At 40.2% G+C, this 18,139-nt stretch overlaps 1 protein-coding gene across 3 annotated transcripts in view; it reads left to right on the forward strand.

Moving 5' to 3' along the window:
- Nucleotides 1-18,139, forward strand: part of LOC122495438 (syndecan binding protein) — a 34,186-nt gene that overhangs the window by 13,797 nt on the left and 2,250 nt on the right. For 2 of the 3 annotated variants that reach the window (XM_043601126.1, XM_043601127.1), the window contains exons 2-7: nt 861-926; nt 6,809-6,887; nt 8,101-8,210; nt 13,932-14,093; nt 16,456-16,631; nt 17,354-17,525. In XM_043601126.1, coding sequence (XP_043457061.1) covers nt 876-926; nt 6,809-6,887; nt 8,101-8,210; nt 13,932-14,093; nt 16,456-16,631; nt 17,354-17,525 — 750 coding nt within the window. In that variant the 5' untranslated portion in view covers nt 861-875. Of the gene's footprint in view, nt 1-860; nt 927-6,808; nt 6,888-8,100; nt 8,211-13,931; nt 14,094-16,455; nt 16,632-17,353; nt 17,526-18,139 lie in introns of those variants that run through there. The other variant, XM_043601124.1, reaches the window with a different exon arrangement.

Raw genomic sequence — 18,139 nt, forward strand, 5'->3', positions numbered from 1 at the left:
CTAAAGAACTTTGTTTTAAATTACTAGAAAAAACAACTCATGGTCACTAAAAAACATTGAACAGTATAGAAATGTCTAAAATGTAAAAATTTCTTTGGGCTCCTTAGTGGCTCAGTCGGTTAAGCATCTGAGTTGAGCTCAGGTCATGATCTCATGATTCATGAGTTCGAGCCCCGTATCGGGCTCTGTGCTGACAGCTCAGAGCCTGGAGCCTGCTTCGGATTCTGTGTCTCTCTCTCTCTCTGACCCTCCCCTGGTCATGTTCTGTCTTGCAAATAAATAAACATTAAAAAAAATTTTTTTAATGTAAAAATTTCTCTTATTCCTTAGTCCCTTAATATCTGCGTCATTCGTGTGTCCTGAAGATAAAACTATTGTTAATAATTGCTGTCTATTGTTTCTTCTAACTACGTGTGTGTGTATGTGTGTGTGTGTGTGTTTCCTAGTGATAGAGATTCTGTAGATACTGCATAGGAACTCTTTTAGGGTTTTGTTAGGATATGATCATTGCACATCTGCTCAGTGCGTGTGCACACTAGGTAAGTCACATAACTGTACTCTTTGATTTTCTAAACTTTTGAAGTGGACTTTTCCTTGAAGGGAAATTTAAAATCTGCAGTGGATACAGTTTGGTAGTAGTAGTAAGGGAAGGAGAAATAGTTTGCTAACCAGTAATCAGTCTTTAGTGTAGGCTAGATGTTCATATTTTTCCATGTATCTTACAGTTCAGATGTTTCTTACCGTGTTAAAAATTTACACATGTTCACATGTATTGCTGGTTTATATGTTGCTGACTATGCATATTATTTAAATTTCAATGAAATTTGAATTACAGAAATTTATTTTTGTTTTTTCTTTAGAAAAATCCTGCGAAAATGTCTCTGTACCCATCTCTTGAAGACCTGAAGGTAGACAAAGTTATTCAGGTATGTTTAAGTTGTTTGTGTACTTAAAAAAAATATATATGTAATGGGGCGCCTGGGTGGCGCAGTCGGTTAAGCGTCCGACTTCAGCCAGGTCACGATCTCGCGGTCCGTGAGTTCGAGCCCCGCGTCAGGCTCTGGGCTGATGGCTCGGAGCCTGGAGCCTGCTTCCGATTCTGTGTCTCCCTCTCTCTCTGCCCCTCCTGCGTTCATGCTCTGTCTCTCTCTGTCCCAAAAATAAATAAATGTTGAAAAAAAAAAATTAAAAAAAAAAATATGTAATGTCATAATGTTCTAGTTATAGGTGAAGTGAAGGGAGAAACTTAAATAGCAGATGCATTCATTTTTACAGTTCAACTTTTTTCAGTTTATTAATTGCAGACTAAAAAGTTACAGAAAAGCTACCAATTCTTTCTTGTTTCACTGTGAGTTAATGGGCATGGGGTATTATTTCTTTAAAACTGGACTTAAAGCTCTTTAAAGATAGGTTGATTTTAAGACCAAAATTTAAATACTATATATTTAAGTTGGTAAAATACACTTCACCTCCTTAGGGGGTTCAGAGTTTTGTTTAAAATTAGTACATTGTTCTGATTTTTAAAATGAGTCTTTGCCTTTTCTTCGAAGTTAAAAATTACAGAAATGGTGAATGCTTTTAGAAGTAGCGTAAAAGCACAATGAAAGTGAAGGGTTTTATTTCCTTTTAGGTATAAGTGGCAGACATTTCACGTGTTTGTCCTCTAAATGTATTTCATTAAGTCAAATGTTTTTTGTAGTACTTCATGTTAGTATTAGTTTTGAAGACAGATGCTTCTGGGGCAGGCACCTGGGTGGCCCAGTCAGTTAAGCAAGCATCCAACTCTGGATTTTGGCTCAGGTCATGATCTCACATGGACATGTGGTCTCTGGACATGAGGTCCAGCCCTACTCCGGGCTGACAGTGCAGAGCCTGCTTGGGATTTTCTCTCCCTCTCTTTCTTTTTCCCCCTCCCTGTGTATGCTCTTCCTCTCTCTCTAGATACATAAATAAAATTAAAAGAAAATTTAGTTTTTGAATGAAGACTGAGTCTTCTGCTTAAGAAAGTTGGAAATAGGGGTCAATTCTTGCTGTTTTTGTGAGTTTTTATTCTTTTTAACTGGGATAATTTGTCGTATTTAATGAACCTATCCTTTTTTCCAGTTTACATTAAACTTGATCTTATAAATAAGCTCATTTTTTTTTTAGCTCTTGTTTATTCTTTGAATTTGATAAGGTAAATGAAATTCTGTGATTTCCTTCATTAGTCCTAAAACCTTTTTAAAATGATAAATGTGATGAGATTCTTTGAGTTGTTAATTACTTCAAAGCTTCTTATCCTGAAGATCCTTGTTTACTCCAAGTAAGGTTTACTTCTTAGTAATTATTTAACAGACATAAAAAGTTTATTATAGGGGCACCTGGGTCTCAGTCCATTGAGTGTCCGACTTCCTCAGGTTGTGATCTTGCAGTTCGTGCATTCAAGCCCCACATTGGGCTGTGTGCTCTCAGCTCAGAGCCTGGAGCCTGCTTTGGATTCTGTGTCTCCCTTTCTCTCTCTCTCTCTCTCTCTGCCCCACCCCTGCTCATGCTCTGTCTCTCTCTCAAAAATTGGGGCGCCTGGGTGGCTCAGTCGGTTGAGCGTACGACTTCAGCCAGGTCACGATCTCGCGGTCCGTGGGTTCGAGCCCTGCGTCGGGCTCTGGGCTGATGGCTCAGAGCCTGGAGCCTGCTTCCGTTTCTGTGTCTCCCTCTCTCTCTGCCCCTCCGCCATTCGTGCTCTGTCTCTCTCAGTCTCAAAAATAAATAAACATTAAAAAAAATTAAAAAGCTTATTCTAAGCCTGCAAGAAGTCTTAAGCAACCTCAAGTGTATACGTTTTTTTGGGCAAAGTGTTGGCCTTTCTAGGGTGAAAACCCCCCAGCAATAACAGTAGCAGTTGTATGGCTGAAATTATTACCTTATAGCAATGATTGGGTAAATACAGGTGGACATCATGAGTATTTATTTTCCATTATAAATCCACTGAGGATGTTAAAATACGGTTGGTAAAAGTGTCTGAAATCTGTTCAGCTGCTAAAGGCTTTTTGATGCTTCAATTTTAAGAGGTTTGTTCAGTCATGTAATGCTCTATCCCTTCTCTCTTCAGTATTTTGTCAGCATTTTTCTTATATAGTTTTATTTCTGCAAAATTCATCTGAACAAGCATACGTTGTTTTTGAAAAGCTTGTGTCTGAAATATTTAGCCTTCACGAATAACAAGCCATTAATAAGACATCAATAAGGATTTGCAGATGGATCTGAAGGAATGACTAATCTGTTTTCATCGTTTTCTGTTAGTTTTTATAGGATTGAGCTCTAACCAGAGTTGCCTTTGAACAGAAGTTTTTGATTTTTGAAAAACAGAAACAGGAAAGTTGATATTTATAAATGTTTGATTGGAAAATAAAAAGGGCTACGAACGCATCACACTGACCTCTTTAAGGAGAAGCAAATTATATGGGTATTTCCATTAGAAGACCTTTTAATGTTCTGAGCAGGAAGCTAGCTGCTTAGAAATACAACCATGAGTTAAGGAGGGGGAAACTTGGCTTTTTATTCTTTCTGTATTTAAAAATAGTCCTGCCTTAGTCACTGTAGTCCTGGGCTCGTCTTTCTTGTTTCATTTTCTAAGATAGAGATAGGTTTATTTTTGTGCTTGAGATGCCCCTGCAGAAGCAGCGTTTATTTTCTAATCTTCTGACCTTGTACACCACGGCAAAGCTAAATTGCAGCAGCGAACTGGCAGTTCATATTGTGTAAACTATTTTACAAAAGCCATTCGGCTGTTGCTCTTAGCATCATACAATCCCTGAATCTCTGTCCATTATGAGGTTGACGCGAGTGTCTCCACGTGCATGCCCTGGAAGGGACTCCTTGGGGATCCCATTCCTTTTTTTTTTTCCTTTTTTTTAGTAGTTTGAGATTTCCAGTAAGTGTGAAATAGTTTGCTACATTTTAATGGTGTATAGTCTTTAAGCCCTTGATGTACCTTCTTTCTTGTGTTTTATCTTTACTACAGATTATATGATAATTAAATATGTACCTATTAGCAGAGAGCTTTCTCTGTATAGTCTCACTTCAGTATTTCTTGGATGAGAACAGAAGCAATGAGTACAAGAATAGAAAAATATACCCAACGTAAAAAGGAACAATTTTTTAAACATTAAAAAAACAATTTTTAAAAGTTTATTTGAGAGTCGGGGAGGGGCAGAGAGAGGGAGGGAGGATCCCAGGCAAGCTCCACACTCAGCACGGAGCCTGAAACAGGCTCATGAGATCATGAGAAAGAATAATTTTTAAAAAATAGGGGTGCCTGGGTGGCTCGGTCAGTTATGTGTCTGACTTTGGGATCAGGTCATGATCTCCTGGCTAGTGAGTTCGAGCCCCATGTCAGGCTCTGTGCTGACAGCTCAAGAGCCCGGAGCCGGCTTCGGATTCTGTGTCTCCCTCTCTCTCTCTGCCCTTCCCCCATGCATGCTCTGTCTCTCTCTCTCTCCTTCAAAAATAAATAAACATTAATTTTTTTTTAATTATTACGTTCTATTTTTAGAACAGTTTTAGGTTCACAGCAAAATAGAATGGAAGGTTACAGAGGGTTAACCTGTAATTAACCACCCCTCCCTTCAACACATACATAGAGCACATCCTCCCCCACTATCAGTATCCTCATTTGATTGGTATGTTTGTCGTAAGTGATTAGCGTACACGGACACATTACCACTCAAAGTCCATAGTTTGTTTACATTAGGGTTCACTCTCGGTGTTACGTACTTGGTGTTGTTTTGACAAATGTGTAATGACAATAGCCACCATGGTAGTGTACAGAATCTAGTGTTATACAGAATTCTGTATTGCAAAATATGGCCCTAAAAATTCTTACCTATTCCTCCCTTCCTCCCCACTTACCCTGGCAGCTGCTGATCTTTTTACTGCCTCCATAGTTTGCCTTCTCCAAAATGTCATATAGTTGAAATCATACTGTTTTCAGACTTCTCAGGTTGGTTTCTTTCACTTAGTAGTATGCATTTAAGTTTCCTCTATGCCTTTTCATGGCTTGATAGTTCATTTCCTTCGAGTGCCGAACAGCATTTTTTTTTCCTTAGAGGTTATCCAAGAAGTAATCCACTGGCTCCTAGCTCATTTTAGCTGATAGCTGCTGAAAGAACTTTGAAAATTCAACATACACTGAGTTTGTGGACTATTGTATAAAATTATAGAGATTTTCATTGCGTTTTATTTCAGTTTAGAATGTGACAAATTGTAAAACAATCAATACTAAAGTATGCAATGACAAGCATATCAGAATATTTACAGCCCAAATGAATGAAGTTCCCTCCAATGCTTTTGTAGGCTGTGCTTATTTAAATTAAGCTTCCATCACTCCAAGCCTCTTTGGGACTACTCTTGGCAGTAATTTCAGGAATAGGTATAACACTTCATTATTTTTTTAACGTTTATTTTAGACAGCATGAGCGGGAGAGGATCAGAGAGAGCGAGACACAGAATCGGAAGCAGGCTCCAGGCTCTGAGCTGTCAGCACAGACATTTACACTTCTCGTTACTCCTTTACTCACTACTCTACAAATACTTGTAGAAGAAAAAAAGCTCAACCATATTCATATAAAAAGTCACGTATCAGAAAAACACCTAAAAATTTAAATACTTTTAAGTTGCTAATATTTTGCCGTTTTAGCATATCCCACTGAAATCATCTTCGTTTTATCAGCTGTAAGCAGAGGGATACACTGTACTAAATACAAAATTATTACAGAGTAAGCAAAGTGCAACTTTATCATGGGTATAAAAGAATAATGATTAAAATAACGTATAACTTTTAAACAAATTTGTCAGAGTCATTTCGCAATGCATGTATTTGTCAACCTGCCACTCTTACTGAAATATGCCAGGAACTCCTCTCAGGCTCCCTCACGGCGCATGTCACATTAAGTATTCCAAGATGAAATCCTTTTTCTGATACGGATCTGATTTTCTGAAATCACCATGTATCATTTAGAGACAGTATTGTAAAGTTGTATGGCCCACCTCTCTTTTTTTTAAATTTATGTATTTATTTTAACGTACATCCAAGTTAGTTAACATATAGTGCAACGATGCTTTCAGAAGTAGAATCCAGTGATTCGTCTCTACGTATAACACCCAGGGCTCATCCCAACAAGTGCCCTCCTCGATGCCCCTTGCTCATTTAGCCCATCCCCCCACCCAAAACCCCTCCCAGCAACCTTGTTTGTTCTCTGTATTTTAAGAGTCTCTTATGTTTAGTCACCCTCCCTGTTTTTATATTATTTTTGCTTCCCTTCCCTCATGTTCATCTGTTTTGTATCCTAAATTCCAAGTATGAGTGAAGTCATATTTGTCTTTCTCTAATTTCACTTAGCATAATACACTTTAACTCTGGTTCCATCCACATTGTTGCAAATGGCAAGATTTCATTCTTTTTGGCCGGATTAAATAAATATGTGGATTAAATTGCAAATATGTGTATTAAATATGTGGATTAAATAATGCAGTTTAGGGGCACCTGGGTTAAGCGTCCAGCTTCAGCTCAAGTTATAATCTCATGGCTCGAGCGTTCGAGCCCCGCATATGGTATATGGTAAATGCTAAAATATTCAGAATATAAAGTGTATTTTAGATTTGCAGATTTTCTTTGAAAAATACATTGCTGAAGGATTTGAAATTAAACTTTATTGAATAAGACTTAAAATGTTTTAGTTTTTTTGGAAGTACTAAATTTAACTTGTAAATTAGGGAAGAATTGTAAGTAAGTGTATATGTAGCATTGTAAGAATCTTCTTTTCTTTTTCAGGCTCAAACTGCCTTTTCTGCCAACCCTGCCAACCCAGCAATTTTGTCTGAGGCTTCAGCTCCCATTTCTCAAGATGGAAGTAGGTTTATATTTTGGGTTCATTCTTCTTGAACAGAAATATGTTTAAGCTTTCTTTTACTGAAATAGGGAATCCAAAAAATTTTTTTTGGATAATATGTAGCATAATATGTGGTTCAAGTTCCAGTAATAGTAGGAAAAAAATGTTTACTTCAAAATAGAATCCTTTAATCAAAAGAATGAACTAGGACTATGAAGATAGGTCTTATAATTTAATCAAACTTAAGTGGATTAAGTTAAATCTCAGCCCCATAAACCCCTAATTTATGACTGCTTCATTATGAAAAAACAGTGTATGTGCACTGTGTGTCCCATGCTACTGCTCTTGAACTTTGTGAACTGTCTTCCACCTTTGTGAGGTGAGGATGGGGTTTGAAATTTCCAACCACCTCCGTTTGGGAGAGCGTCCCAAATTCTGGAACCTCTACTAGGTCTCCGTATATACTTCTCTTTGATTCCTTTTCCTTGTTTGTTTAGAGAGGCTTAGACCAGAGCCCCTAATTAGTATGACTTAAAATAAAAAAGGAGTGTTAAATAGATTTTTGTAGCCAGTCATCTTATAACTACTTATAACATTGTTTCTTCTAGAAAATTCATTTTAAGTCACAAGTCATGTAAAAAGGAACTTAAGGAAATAGCACCTAACTTTGCTACTAAGTTAAATACTGCTGATATTTAAATATGTTGTTTCTAAGATTTCGTTGGAATGTGGTTAATGTTTTTTAAATGCTCTGACACTAAATACGTTTTTAAGCTTTGATTTTTTTTTTTATTTTAGTTCAGAAGAATCATTTCAAAGCTGTGTTTATTAAATGAGTTGTAAAGTAGCTGGCTTGACAATAAACATTTTAGTCAGTTCTGAGGTGGAGAGCAGTGCTATGCTTACGAAATTGAGAAATAGGTTTATTTCAAGAAAAAAAGGTGAGATAATTTATTTGGAAAAATTATTTGTACTCTTCACTATTTAGAAATCTGAGGTTATTTCAGTTCAAATGTCTTTATACTTTATGACTTTCACCTTAAACTTTTTCTGTATCTCCCATTTCTAATTGTCATTACAGAGACAAGGAGACGATTTTCCAAATTGCTAATTTAAATTCATTCTAGATTTTCTAAATTAAATGTAGTTTTTAAACACAACTAGAAGCCCATAACAACAGTTTTCGTTTTAAACATTCCTGTGCTTTTTTTCTTTATGCATTCATTTATGTTAGATCTCTATCCTAAACTGTATCCGGAGCTCTCTCAGTACATGGGGCTGAGTTTAAATGAAGAAGAAGTCCGTGCAAATATGGCCTTGGTCCCTGGAGCATCAGTTCAGGGGGTACGTATAGTGTAATTAATTTTGAATTGTAGAAAATCATATTTTAGACGTAGATAAAATGTCTTACGGCCAACTCACAGATTTGTAACTTCTCTAATTTTAGATTGCCTTCTGGATCTCACTTCGTAAATGATCTACTTTCATCCCTTTACCACTTTTCTAGTTTCTTAGGAGTGAAAGATTCAGACGCCGCTGACTAGTCCGTTCTCCTTAGTCTTCTGCATTTAGTCAGTTACGAAGACCTGGTGATTTTGTCTTCACTGTGATTTTGGTATTCCCTTTAGTCATCCCAGTGCTGCTATAACCCTACTCAGGCTACTTCTAACCTCTTCAATTTCCTCGAGTGACTTCTTATATCAAACAGTACTAAGCTGCTGCTGGATTCGTCTTTCTGAAGTACAGGTCTGTCATATCTCTTTGGTCACGATCTTCTAGCACTCCGAACTCTAAAGCTCCCTGTAATAAGACCCCAGATTCTAGGCTTAAATCTGATGCATCTCACGGCCTCTTATTAAGGTCTTTGCTGTAAGGCCATAGCCCTTTATAGCACTTATTATAATTAAATCACAAAGACAGGGTCCACGTCTGTCTTGTTGCCATAAGTCCAGTACTTAATACGGTACCTGGCATTTATCTGTTTACCAAATATTTATTGAAAACTTGCTTGGATCAGTCAGAGCCCATTTGGTAGACAGCAGAAGAAATTAGAAAAGTTGAAGACTTGAAAACGCGGACGTGGAACAGAGATGTAATTGCAGGAAGTAGCTGCTGCTCCTAGACTGGGGTGGCACAGGGAAGGGTTCGGAGTTTGCAGAGCCTGCAAGCTTGGGGGGAAGGGCCCCTTGGAGCTGGGCCTCAGACCTTGCAGGAGGGGACACTGCTGTTAGCACCGGGACCTCGGAGAGGGTGTGGCGAGGCCGGTTCTGGGAGTGGCAGTAAAAGCTGGAGAACGGAATCAACTCCTGCCGCCAAGATGAAGGGTGAGGCCCAGGCCGTGCTGACAGGAACAGGAAACAAAGAGGAGGGAACAAGGCACTTGTCCTCCTCTAGCCTTCCGGCCTCCTGTGGTGGATGCTGACGAGAAGCCCCTGACCCAGGAATACGCACGTAATCTGCACGTGTAAGCCCCAGTGTCGCCGAATAGAGTCTAGAAGGGTGGCTTAAGAGCTGGCACTGCCTCCTCCTCTGACTACTCAGTATGTGCACACACTTCTCCAAGGATTTTAATTTCCTAGGACAGCAGTTACTTCGCAGGTGGCTTTTAAAAGATGTAATTCTTGGTAAAACTGCGGTTCAGTCCACTTTCTGTTAAGGGAGGCCCTCATGGTAAGCGTTTTAGGCTTTGCTGGGCACATAGGGTTCCTGTCGCCTGTTCTTGTGGTTTTCTTTGTTTGCTTACAACCTTTAGAAACAGAAAAGTCGTTCTTAATCCAGGGGTGTATAAGCCAAGTCAGTTACCACTGATGTCACGGCGTTCCTCTTGCCCTTTCCCCAGAATGGGACAATGCCGGTTATCATAGCCATGTCTGGGCAGCGGCCTGTGGTACCAGTGACTGTGCAATATCAATTACTCCTTACTACTCATGTTCCCAGCTGAATATTTGTAACCTAAAGACAAAGGTATCAAGTTCACTGCTATAAAAAATTCAGGTATTTTGGGTAAAGGAAGTAGGGGGAAACAAAAAGATTAATTGCTGTATTTACAGAAGGTGTACGTACAGGTACAATCACAGAAGGTAGTCATGGCTACTGTGATTATTTTGGTGACTGATCATGATGCTGTAGTTGGTATTATGACTCCCTTTGACTGCTACACGTTCTTTACCCCCTCTGCCTTGAGCTGGTCTTTTCTTAATACCTACTGGGGTGACCTAAACCATTTTTGAAGTGTCTGATTCTCTGGGGTTCCTTTTTTTTTTTTTTTTAAGTGTTTATTTTGAGACAGTGCAAGCAGGGGAGGGGAAGAGAGAGAGAGGGAGAGCGAGAATCCCAAGCAGGGTCCGTGCTGTCAGCACAGACTGGACACTGGACTCGATCCCATGAACTGTGAGATCATGACCTGAGCCGAAACCAAGGGTCAGATGCTTAACCAACTGAGCCACCCAAGTGCCCTGAATCCCTGGGATTCTTAACATCTTGCTTTCTCTTTTGTTTTATTTTGTTGCTGGAGATTTCTACTAACCTTTTCCATGTAGTGAATTTTTCATTTCACATACTGTATTTTTCTTCTCTAGATGGTCCAGCTGGCTTTGAGTCCTTGAGTGTACTGAGCATAATCATAGTAGCTATTTTAAAATGCCAGTGTGCTAATTTTATGATTTATTATTTCTGAGTTTCTATTAACTGCCCTTTCCCCTAATCGTGGGTTACATTTTCCTCCTTGTTCACATGCCACCTGTTTTTTTAAAATCAGAACTGAATATTGAGAAATTTACGTTTTTAGAAAAGTGCTGAATCATGTTGTGCTTCGAAAAAGAGTGTCGGCACTTATTCTGGCAAGCAGTTAAGTTAGTTACATGTGCATCAGTTTGGTCATTCAGACGCTTGATTTTACACATTGTTAGGGTAGGTCTGAGGCAGCCTTTATTTATTTATTTTTAATTTTTATTTTTTAATGTTTATTTTTGAGAGAGACAGAGAATGCGAGTGGGTTGGAGCAGAGAGAGAGGGAGGCACAGAGTACAAAGCAGGCTCCAGGCTCCGAGCTGTCAGCACAGAGCCCGACGTGGGGCTCATGAGCTGTGAGATCACGACCTGAGCCGAAGCCGGACGCTCAACCAACTGAGCCACCCGGGCTCCCCAGGGGCAGCCTTTATTTTATCGTAGGGTTGTTGTAGCCCCATTACTCAACATGTGTGTCCCCTCAGGTTCTCTGCTGAAGGTCCTGGGTATTTAATGAGCACACCACACTTGCTGGTAGGACCCTGGATGTCTCCCAGTCGTGTGGGATCTGCGGGAAGCCTCAGCTTACAGCTCCCTGCATGTTCTTTGCCTGGCCTTTGGAGGCTTATTTCATAGATACTGGGATTAGCATTCAGCAGAGGGTTCAAGGAGACCCCTGTACAGCTTTCTGGAGCTTTTTCTCTGTGTAGCTCCCTCCTTTTTGGAACTCAGCCCTATAAATTCTAGCAGTCTTTCTAGCTGCTTCTGCCTTCCTGATTTTTGTCTTTTCAGCTAACAAGAGCACAGTGCTCTGCTTGGGACTTGTACTTCTGTGTTCCAGTCCAGATAGTGGTCTGGGCAGAAAGCCAGGCGATGACAGGGCTCACGTCATATGTTTCCCATCTTTCAGGGAATACTGTCCTACACTACCTAGTGTCCACTGTCCAAAAATTGTTGCCTCCTATCTTTCCAGTTTTCTGGTTATTTATCGCAGGAGGGTAACTCTGGCTCCATTGTGACTACAAGCTGAAGTGTATTTTTCTATTAATTTTACTGTTGGACATGGAAGACCTAAGAGGCATCTCAAAGAACTTTCTGGATTCCAAACATAGTCTAGAACCCATTATCAAGCAGCAACCCAATTTCACTTGGTAACCAGAATTAATCACACTAGCCAATTTAGTAACCTCCTCTTGCCTTTGTTCAGTGGCATATGAAGTCCAAAACAATGGTTAGGTGATGTTCTTCTGATTCAGAGGAGACAGTGTTGTGTTCCCAGGTGGAGGCATGCCTCCTTCGTAAATAAGACCTTCACACTGTAGAGCTCGGTATGGGGGTACAGGGGGGCGGGATGCAGAACTTTTGTGTGTGTTTAGATATAACAGTGAGAGGAACTATTCCCACAGCCACACCTTGGTTTCCAGATCTTTTATTCTGGCCTCGGAAAAAACTGCATCATGTATTTGGTTGCACATTCCAAGCATATATTCTAGAAGCTAGAACCCTTTTCAGGGTGCTGTCTTCCACTGGCACCTTAAATGAGGGGAGATGAGAGCCAGTAGCTTAAGAACCCACATGTTCCATGCACTGTGCTAGGTGTGATAGATCTAATAGTGAACCACAGCAGTGTCCCGCCCGCCACGCACGCCAGTGAAACTCGCATTGTAGGCAAATAAGCCAGCGCTTATGACATGAACCAAATGAATAAAGTGCCAGGGCTGTATGTCAATATTGTGAGCATATGTGTTCTCTCTGAGGGGTTGACATACGATGAGTAAAGAACTGAAGGAAATGAGGGAGTAAGGCATGTGAATATCTGGTAAGAGAACACCAAGAACTTGAAGGCTTTCGGGCAGAAACGAACTTGGTGGACTTGACAAGACTTGTGTGATGGCCAGAGGAAGCAAGGGTAGGACATGGTGGTAGCAGATGGCATTGGAGGGGTAGTGAGGGCCGGGTGGTCTGTGGCCTTGTAGACCGTGGTAAGGGATGGGGATCTGAGTTGTGGGAGTGGTGTAATCTGATTTCCTTGTTTCCTTTTTTTTTTTTAAATTTATGTTTTTGCTCCGTGGACAGTCAGGAAGATGGTCTAGAAGGTTATTGTAGTAGCCCTCTCCGGAAATGGTTGCTTGCTTAGAATGGGGGTAGGGCGCAGAGATGATGTGGTGTTGGTCATAGTAAGTAAGAACACCTAGTAGGTCAAGTACTTAAAAATACTTGCTGGGAAAAATAAAGATATTTCAAAAGTAAAACCCCCTCCAAAGCCCCCTTGCCCCTTTGTTCTGTATTCCAGCCAAACTAAATAATTCATTGGCTTCAATTTTTCCGTTTCTATCCCATTACCTGATTTTCCTGTGTCTCTTATAGCTGTAATCATCTCTTGTTTTGAACCTGTATAATCTCATAAGTAATATTTTCTGGCATTGTGTTCTGATTTCTAGCATAATTTTATGTGTGCGTTACTCCCGTTAAGACTTTCAGCTTTAGGAATATGCGGTCATAATTACCACACATTCTGAACCAAAAATTTGCAATCTGTGATTACGTAGCTGAGGTTCCTTTTTCCCTGTTATTGTTGCTCTCAGCTCATAGTTCTTAGGTAGGTCAGAGGTTCTTTTGACAGATTCCAATTAAGAAGGCTTGGTAAGCTCTTCCCACATTATCTTTTTGGTTGAAGAAAGGGTCCGCTTAAACTAGAAAACCAGTTTTGGTCAAGAAAACTTGAGAAAACTGAGAAACTGGAAACATGGTACCTGCCATGAATGCCAAGTATAGCTCTTCTCGGTCAGTCTGCTTTGTGCGTACAGTTGGTTAGTCCATAAATGTTCACTGTGGAGGAGGAGAATGATCCTGTCTCGTGTGCCAGCACTTCTGGAACATGCAGTTTTAATCCTTACAATGGCACTGTGAGGTAAGAAGGTTCTTCCTTTTATAGAAACTCTGAAAGGGTCGGTAGATGGCTACACATCAGACCATATACAGAAGAACCCTCTGGAAAATGTGTGTTTTCAAGAGTATGATGTGGCCTTTAAGCTCAAGGATAATATGTTTGAGTGAAGACAAGCCAGAGTATACATGAAGCAGATTATCAGTGAATTCAGAAGGCGACAGAGAAAGCCATTGAATCTTTTGGAGGTGATACATGTGGTAATAAATTTCCTTTAGGATTAGTAAATAAAAGCTGGGGACATTTTTGTGTGAATCCATTTATTTGAAGGAAACAGTATGCAAATTACTTTGAGGGAAACCACAACTGAGTATATTCAAGTTACTTGTCATTTTTGGTATTTTCATGAAGAATGTTTCTAAGTATTGACACGTCGTATATGTTTTTGTCAGCAGCTGGTAGCACGACCTTCCAGTATGAACTATATGGTGGCTCCTGTAACTGGTAATGACGTTGGAATTCGTAGAGCAGAAATTAAGCAAGGGATTCGTGAAGTCATTTTGTGTAAGGATCAAGATGGAAAGATTGGGCTCAGGCTTAAATCAATAGATAATGTAAGTATTTTTAATTATATTTCAGTTTGTCAAAATAGCTTATGGGATATTAAGTGATCACTATTAGCATAATTTACAGTGCAAATGTTTAAAAAAAATTTTTTTTTAATGTTTATTTTTGTGAGAGAGCGAGCATGAGCAGGGGAGGAGCAGAGAGAGAGGGAGACACAGAATCTGAAACAGGCTCCAGGCTCCGAGCCGTCAGCACAGAGCCCGACGCGGGGCTCGAACTGATGAATTGCGAGATCATGACCTGAGCCAAAGTCGGACACTTAACTGGCTGAGCCACCCAGGCGCCCCTACAGTGCAGATGTTTTAATTAATTGTATTGCATCTATAATCAAGATTATTTTAAGTCCACTAACTTAAATTTTTCCACTTGGAGATGCTCTATTCTGCAGAGGCAGAGCTGATACTTCATTACCTTAAGTGAATTATTTTTTGAGTCTCCTTTCTGGAATAAAGTTCATCGGTCTATGTAGAACATAGTTTATACAGATAAAATTATGACCTTCAAATAGGGCATCATATGTACATGTTAAGAAAGACTGACCAGTGAGAGTTGGTGGTCTTGTGTGTATTTTCCAATAATGATCATTTAACTTGTGAAGTGAGTTTGCAGGCTTGTTATTTCCATCCTTCAGTGTGAATTGAATAGGTCATTTTTTGAGCAAAAGTGATTTTCTAATTAGGGCAGTCATTATTTTACTTTGTAATTACTTCTTACCGCACCATACTGAAGAAATTAAGTGGGGTGGTTACTCTCTGAGGAGGCGTTTAGGATTGTTAAAGACATGCTGAGTCTTTACCCCGGTTTGTGGTTTCAGGCATTACCTCGGATTCCTTATCAGTCTGAAGTCTTATTAGCTTAGTGTGTCCCACCTTTTCACATAGAAAATGCTAAAGGTAATGAGTGTTGCACACTGTGGTAAATGGCTGAGGCTGATCCTGGCAGGAAGCCCCAACCCTGCCTGCCTAGCCGGAGGGCTCAGGGCATCAGCGGCTCGTACACCTGTAATTTACGCAGGACACGTTACCACGCTTCCTCGGAAGCCCTGACTTCGCTGCCTTTCCTTCCTTTTCAGTAGTGTATGAGCCCCTTCTGCCGGGATTTGCTCTCTGCTCCTTCCTCTGCCCTAAAAGACAAGATACTCTTCATAGGCCCCTATCTCCATTGCACTTATCCCTGCAGTGGATTTCGCCGTTTGGCCAAAACTCCTTGCTCTGACCATTTCATAGGGGGCCACCCAGTTTTCGGTACTGTCCTAAAGTAAGCTGTAAGATACGGGACAGGAATTCTGTCCGACCCAGCCTAAGAGTATAGAGAGGGTCTAGCTTTGTAGATGCTTTCATATTTTGCCAAGTTTACTCTTCTTCATTTCTGAGACAGAGCGAGAGCGTGAGTGAGGGAGGGGCAGAGAGAGAGGGAGACACAGAATCTGAAGCAGGCTCCAGGCTCTGAACTTACCAGCACAGAGCCCGACGTGGCGCTTGAACTTGTAAACCACAAGATCATGACCTGAGCCAAAGTTGGATGCTTAACTGGCTGAGCCACCCAGACGCCCCAAACTTGTATTTTTTTTTTTTTATATTCAACATCTGAGATGGAGAGTTTATAAGAGTATAAGTATCCATGTGGGTTTAATTCTCTGTTGACTAAACTTGAGTTTTCTGTATTTATTTCATAGTGGATTCTTTATAAAAATTGGAGTGGTATTGAATGTACCTTTTAGGCTATTACATAAACCTTAATCTTATTTAATTAACCTTATTTACTTCTCTGTAATTTAGCAAATGGGTTGAGGAGTCCTTCAACTCTAAAGAAGAGTTATGACCTTACACTGTAATTTAAAACAAATTTTTTTTTTTTAATGTTTATTTTTGAGAGGGGCAGAGAGAGAGGGAGACACAGAATCCGAAGCAGACTCCAGGCTCTGAGCTGTCAGCACAGAGCCCGGTGTGGGCTTGAACCCATGAACTGCGAGATCATGAGCTGAACTGAAGTCATGCTCAACTGACTGAGCCACTCACCCAGGCGCTTGTAGAAACCCTACTTTGTTTTCCTTAGACTTTTTATTCCAAGATGAAGGGGATGATTGAGGTTGGTCAGGTGGGTCATGATTTGAGGTAGAAATTACTAGTGTGATTTTACGTTTTTGCCCTAATTCCTGGGGTCATTGCCTCCATAAAATTTTCAGTTTCTTTTTTGGGAGTAATGACGCATACATATTCATGAAGTTTTTCTTTTTCTTTTTTAACTAGGGTAGATTCATAACCTGAACAGTTGGTTCTTCATTTTCCAGTGTTTTTAAACCATATCGTAACAGTGGCAAATGACTAAAGTTATTTCCTTATTCTCTAGGGTATATTTGTTCAGCTGGTCCAGGCAAATTCTCCAGCCTCTTTGGTTGGTCTGAGATTTGGGGACCAGGTACTCCAGATCAACGGGGAAAACTGTGCAGGTTGGAGCTCCGATAAGGCACATAAGGTGCTGAAACAGGCTTTTGGAGAGAAGATTACTATGACTGTTCGTGACCGGTAAGTTGACTAGACCGTTGAAATGGAAATTCAAGACTAGTTTTCCATTCTCTTGGGCTTTGAGATTCTGTGAATATGATTGACTGTGTTGCAGAAGAATATTAGATGTTATCGATTACCCTTACAGCCTTGCAGTTGTTTGGTGCCGATTTTTCTTAAAAATTTTTAGAGCATTCTGGTTTCGCATGCATCCTCTAGAAGTTACCTTCCTGTCTCTTTCTCTAGATCGTAGTAAATGAACATTGGCAGGGCAAGCAGTATGGCATCTCTGGCCTCACTTTCCAGTTTACTGTTTAGACATCCAGCGCGGGAGGGACACAGTGCCAGGGTCCCTGCAGAACTCCCAAGTTGGGGTGGGAGTTCTGAAAACCAAATCTGGCCTTCAGGGGCGTTATGAAGCTCTAGTTGCCAAGGTAGAAAGGTGGCATTTTTATATTTAGCAGTTTATAAACCAAACATTTGGCACGGAAATAAGGCCTCGATTTTCCTGCCCCTTAGCAAGTGTTAAGGGTCGACCTATGTCACATTGGTACAGTTAGCTTTTGGGTTTTTATTCTTCTCAGTTAAACTTCGGTTTTATCTAATTTTGTTCCTAATTTCTCACACGGTAGGTGTTTAGTAAACATTCTGCAGATGGAACATCTTCTCTAAGGAGAATTTTGAAGAGTAACTTGGGCCAATAGAAAGAATTAAATTTTTCACTTAACCCATTATGTCTGCAGGCCCTTCGAACGGACGATTACCATGCATAAGGATAGTACCGGACATGTTGGGTTTATCTTTAAAAATGGAAAGATAACATCCATAGTGAAAGACAGTTCTGCAGCCAGAAATGGCCTTCTCACAGAGCACAACATCTGTGAAGTCAACGGGCAGAATGTCATTGGGCTGAAGGTGAGAACAGAACTTGGGTCTCGTGCTACCTTTCCCATTTGTTTCAGTGGCGTTTGCATGTAGACTTGCAAAATAAATAGGAACTTGGGGAGATGTGGGACCTAGGACTCGGGCTGTGCTCTCAGGCCAAAGGAATTACCTGGACTATTCTCTGGAATTGTCGTTCCTATAGCACAGGGCTTGACTACTATGATCTCTGCAGTCCCTTGAACTAGAATTCTGTGGAGATGTGGGCATTGAGGATTTTGAGGACATTCTGAATGAGGGATTGCTCAGCTTTTGCCAACCCAGGAATGGTAGGAAGTGAGTAATGGTTTCTGTTTAGATTAGTACCACATTTTCCTCCTCCACAGATTCCTAAATAAGGCTATGTTAGGGTCGAAAGGTTTTCATTAAGACCTGCTCGTTTCACGAACTTGGTTAAGAACGCACTGTTAACTGAGAGGACACGGGACGTCTTGTACATGAAGAAAATTATTTCATCTTAATGAAAAAGATGATTCTTTGGCTACGATACTTAGTTTACTTAGCAGTTTTGTTACCACCTATAAAATTGCCATTCTATAGAATTAAACTTGGTGAAACTAGAAAAAATACCAAATATCAAGGGTCAG

This window comes from Prionailurus bengalensis, chromosome F2, assembly GCF_016509475.1.
Source record: "Prionailurus bengalensis isolate Pbe53 chromosome F2, Fcat_Pben_1.1_paternal_pri, whole genome shotgun sequence".
NCBI lineage: Eukaryota > Metazoa > Chordata > Mammalia > Carnivora > Felidae > Prionailurus > Prionailurus bengalensis.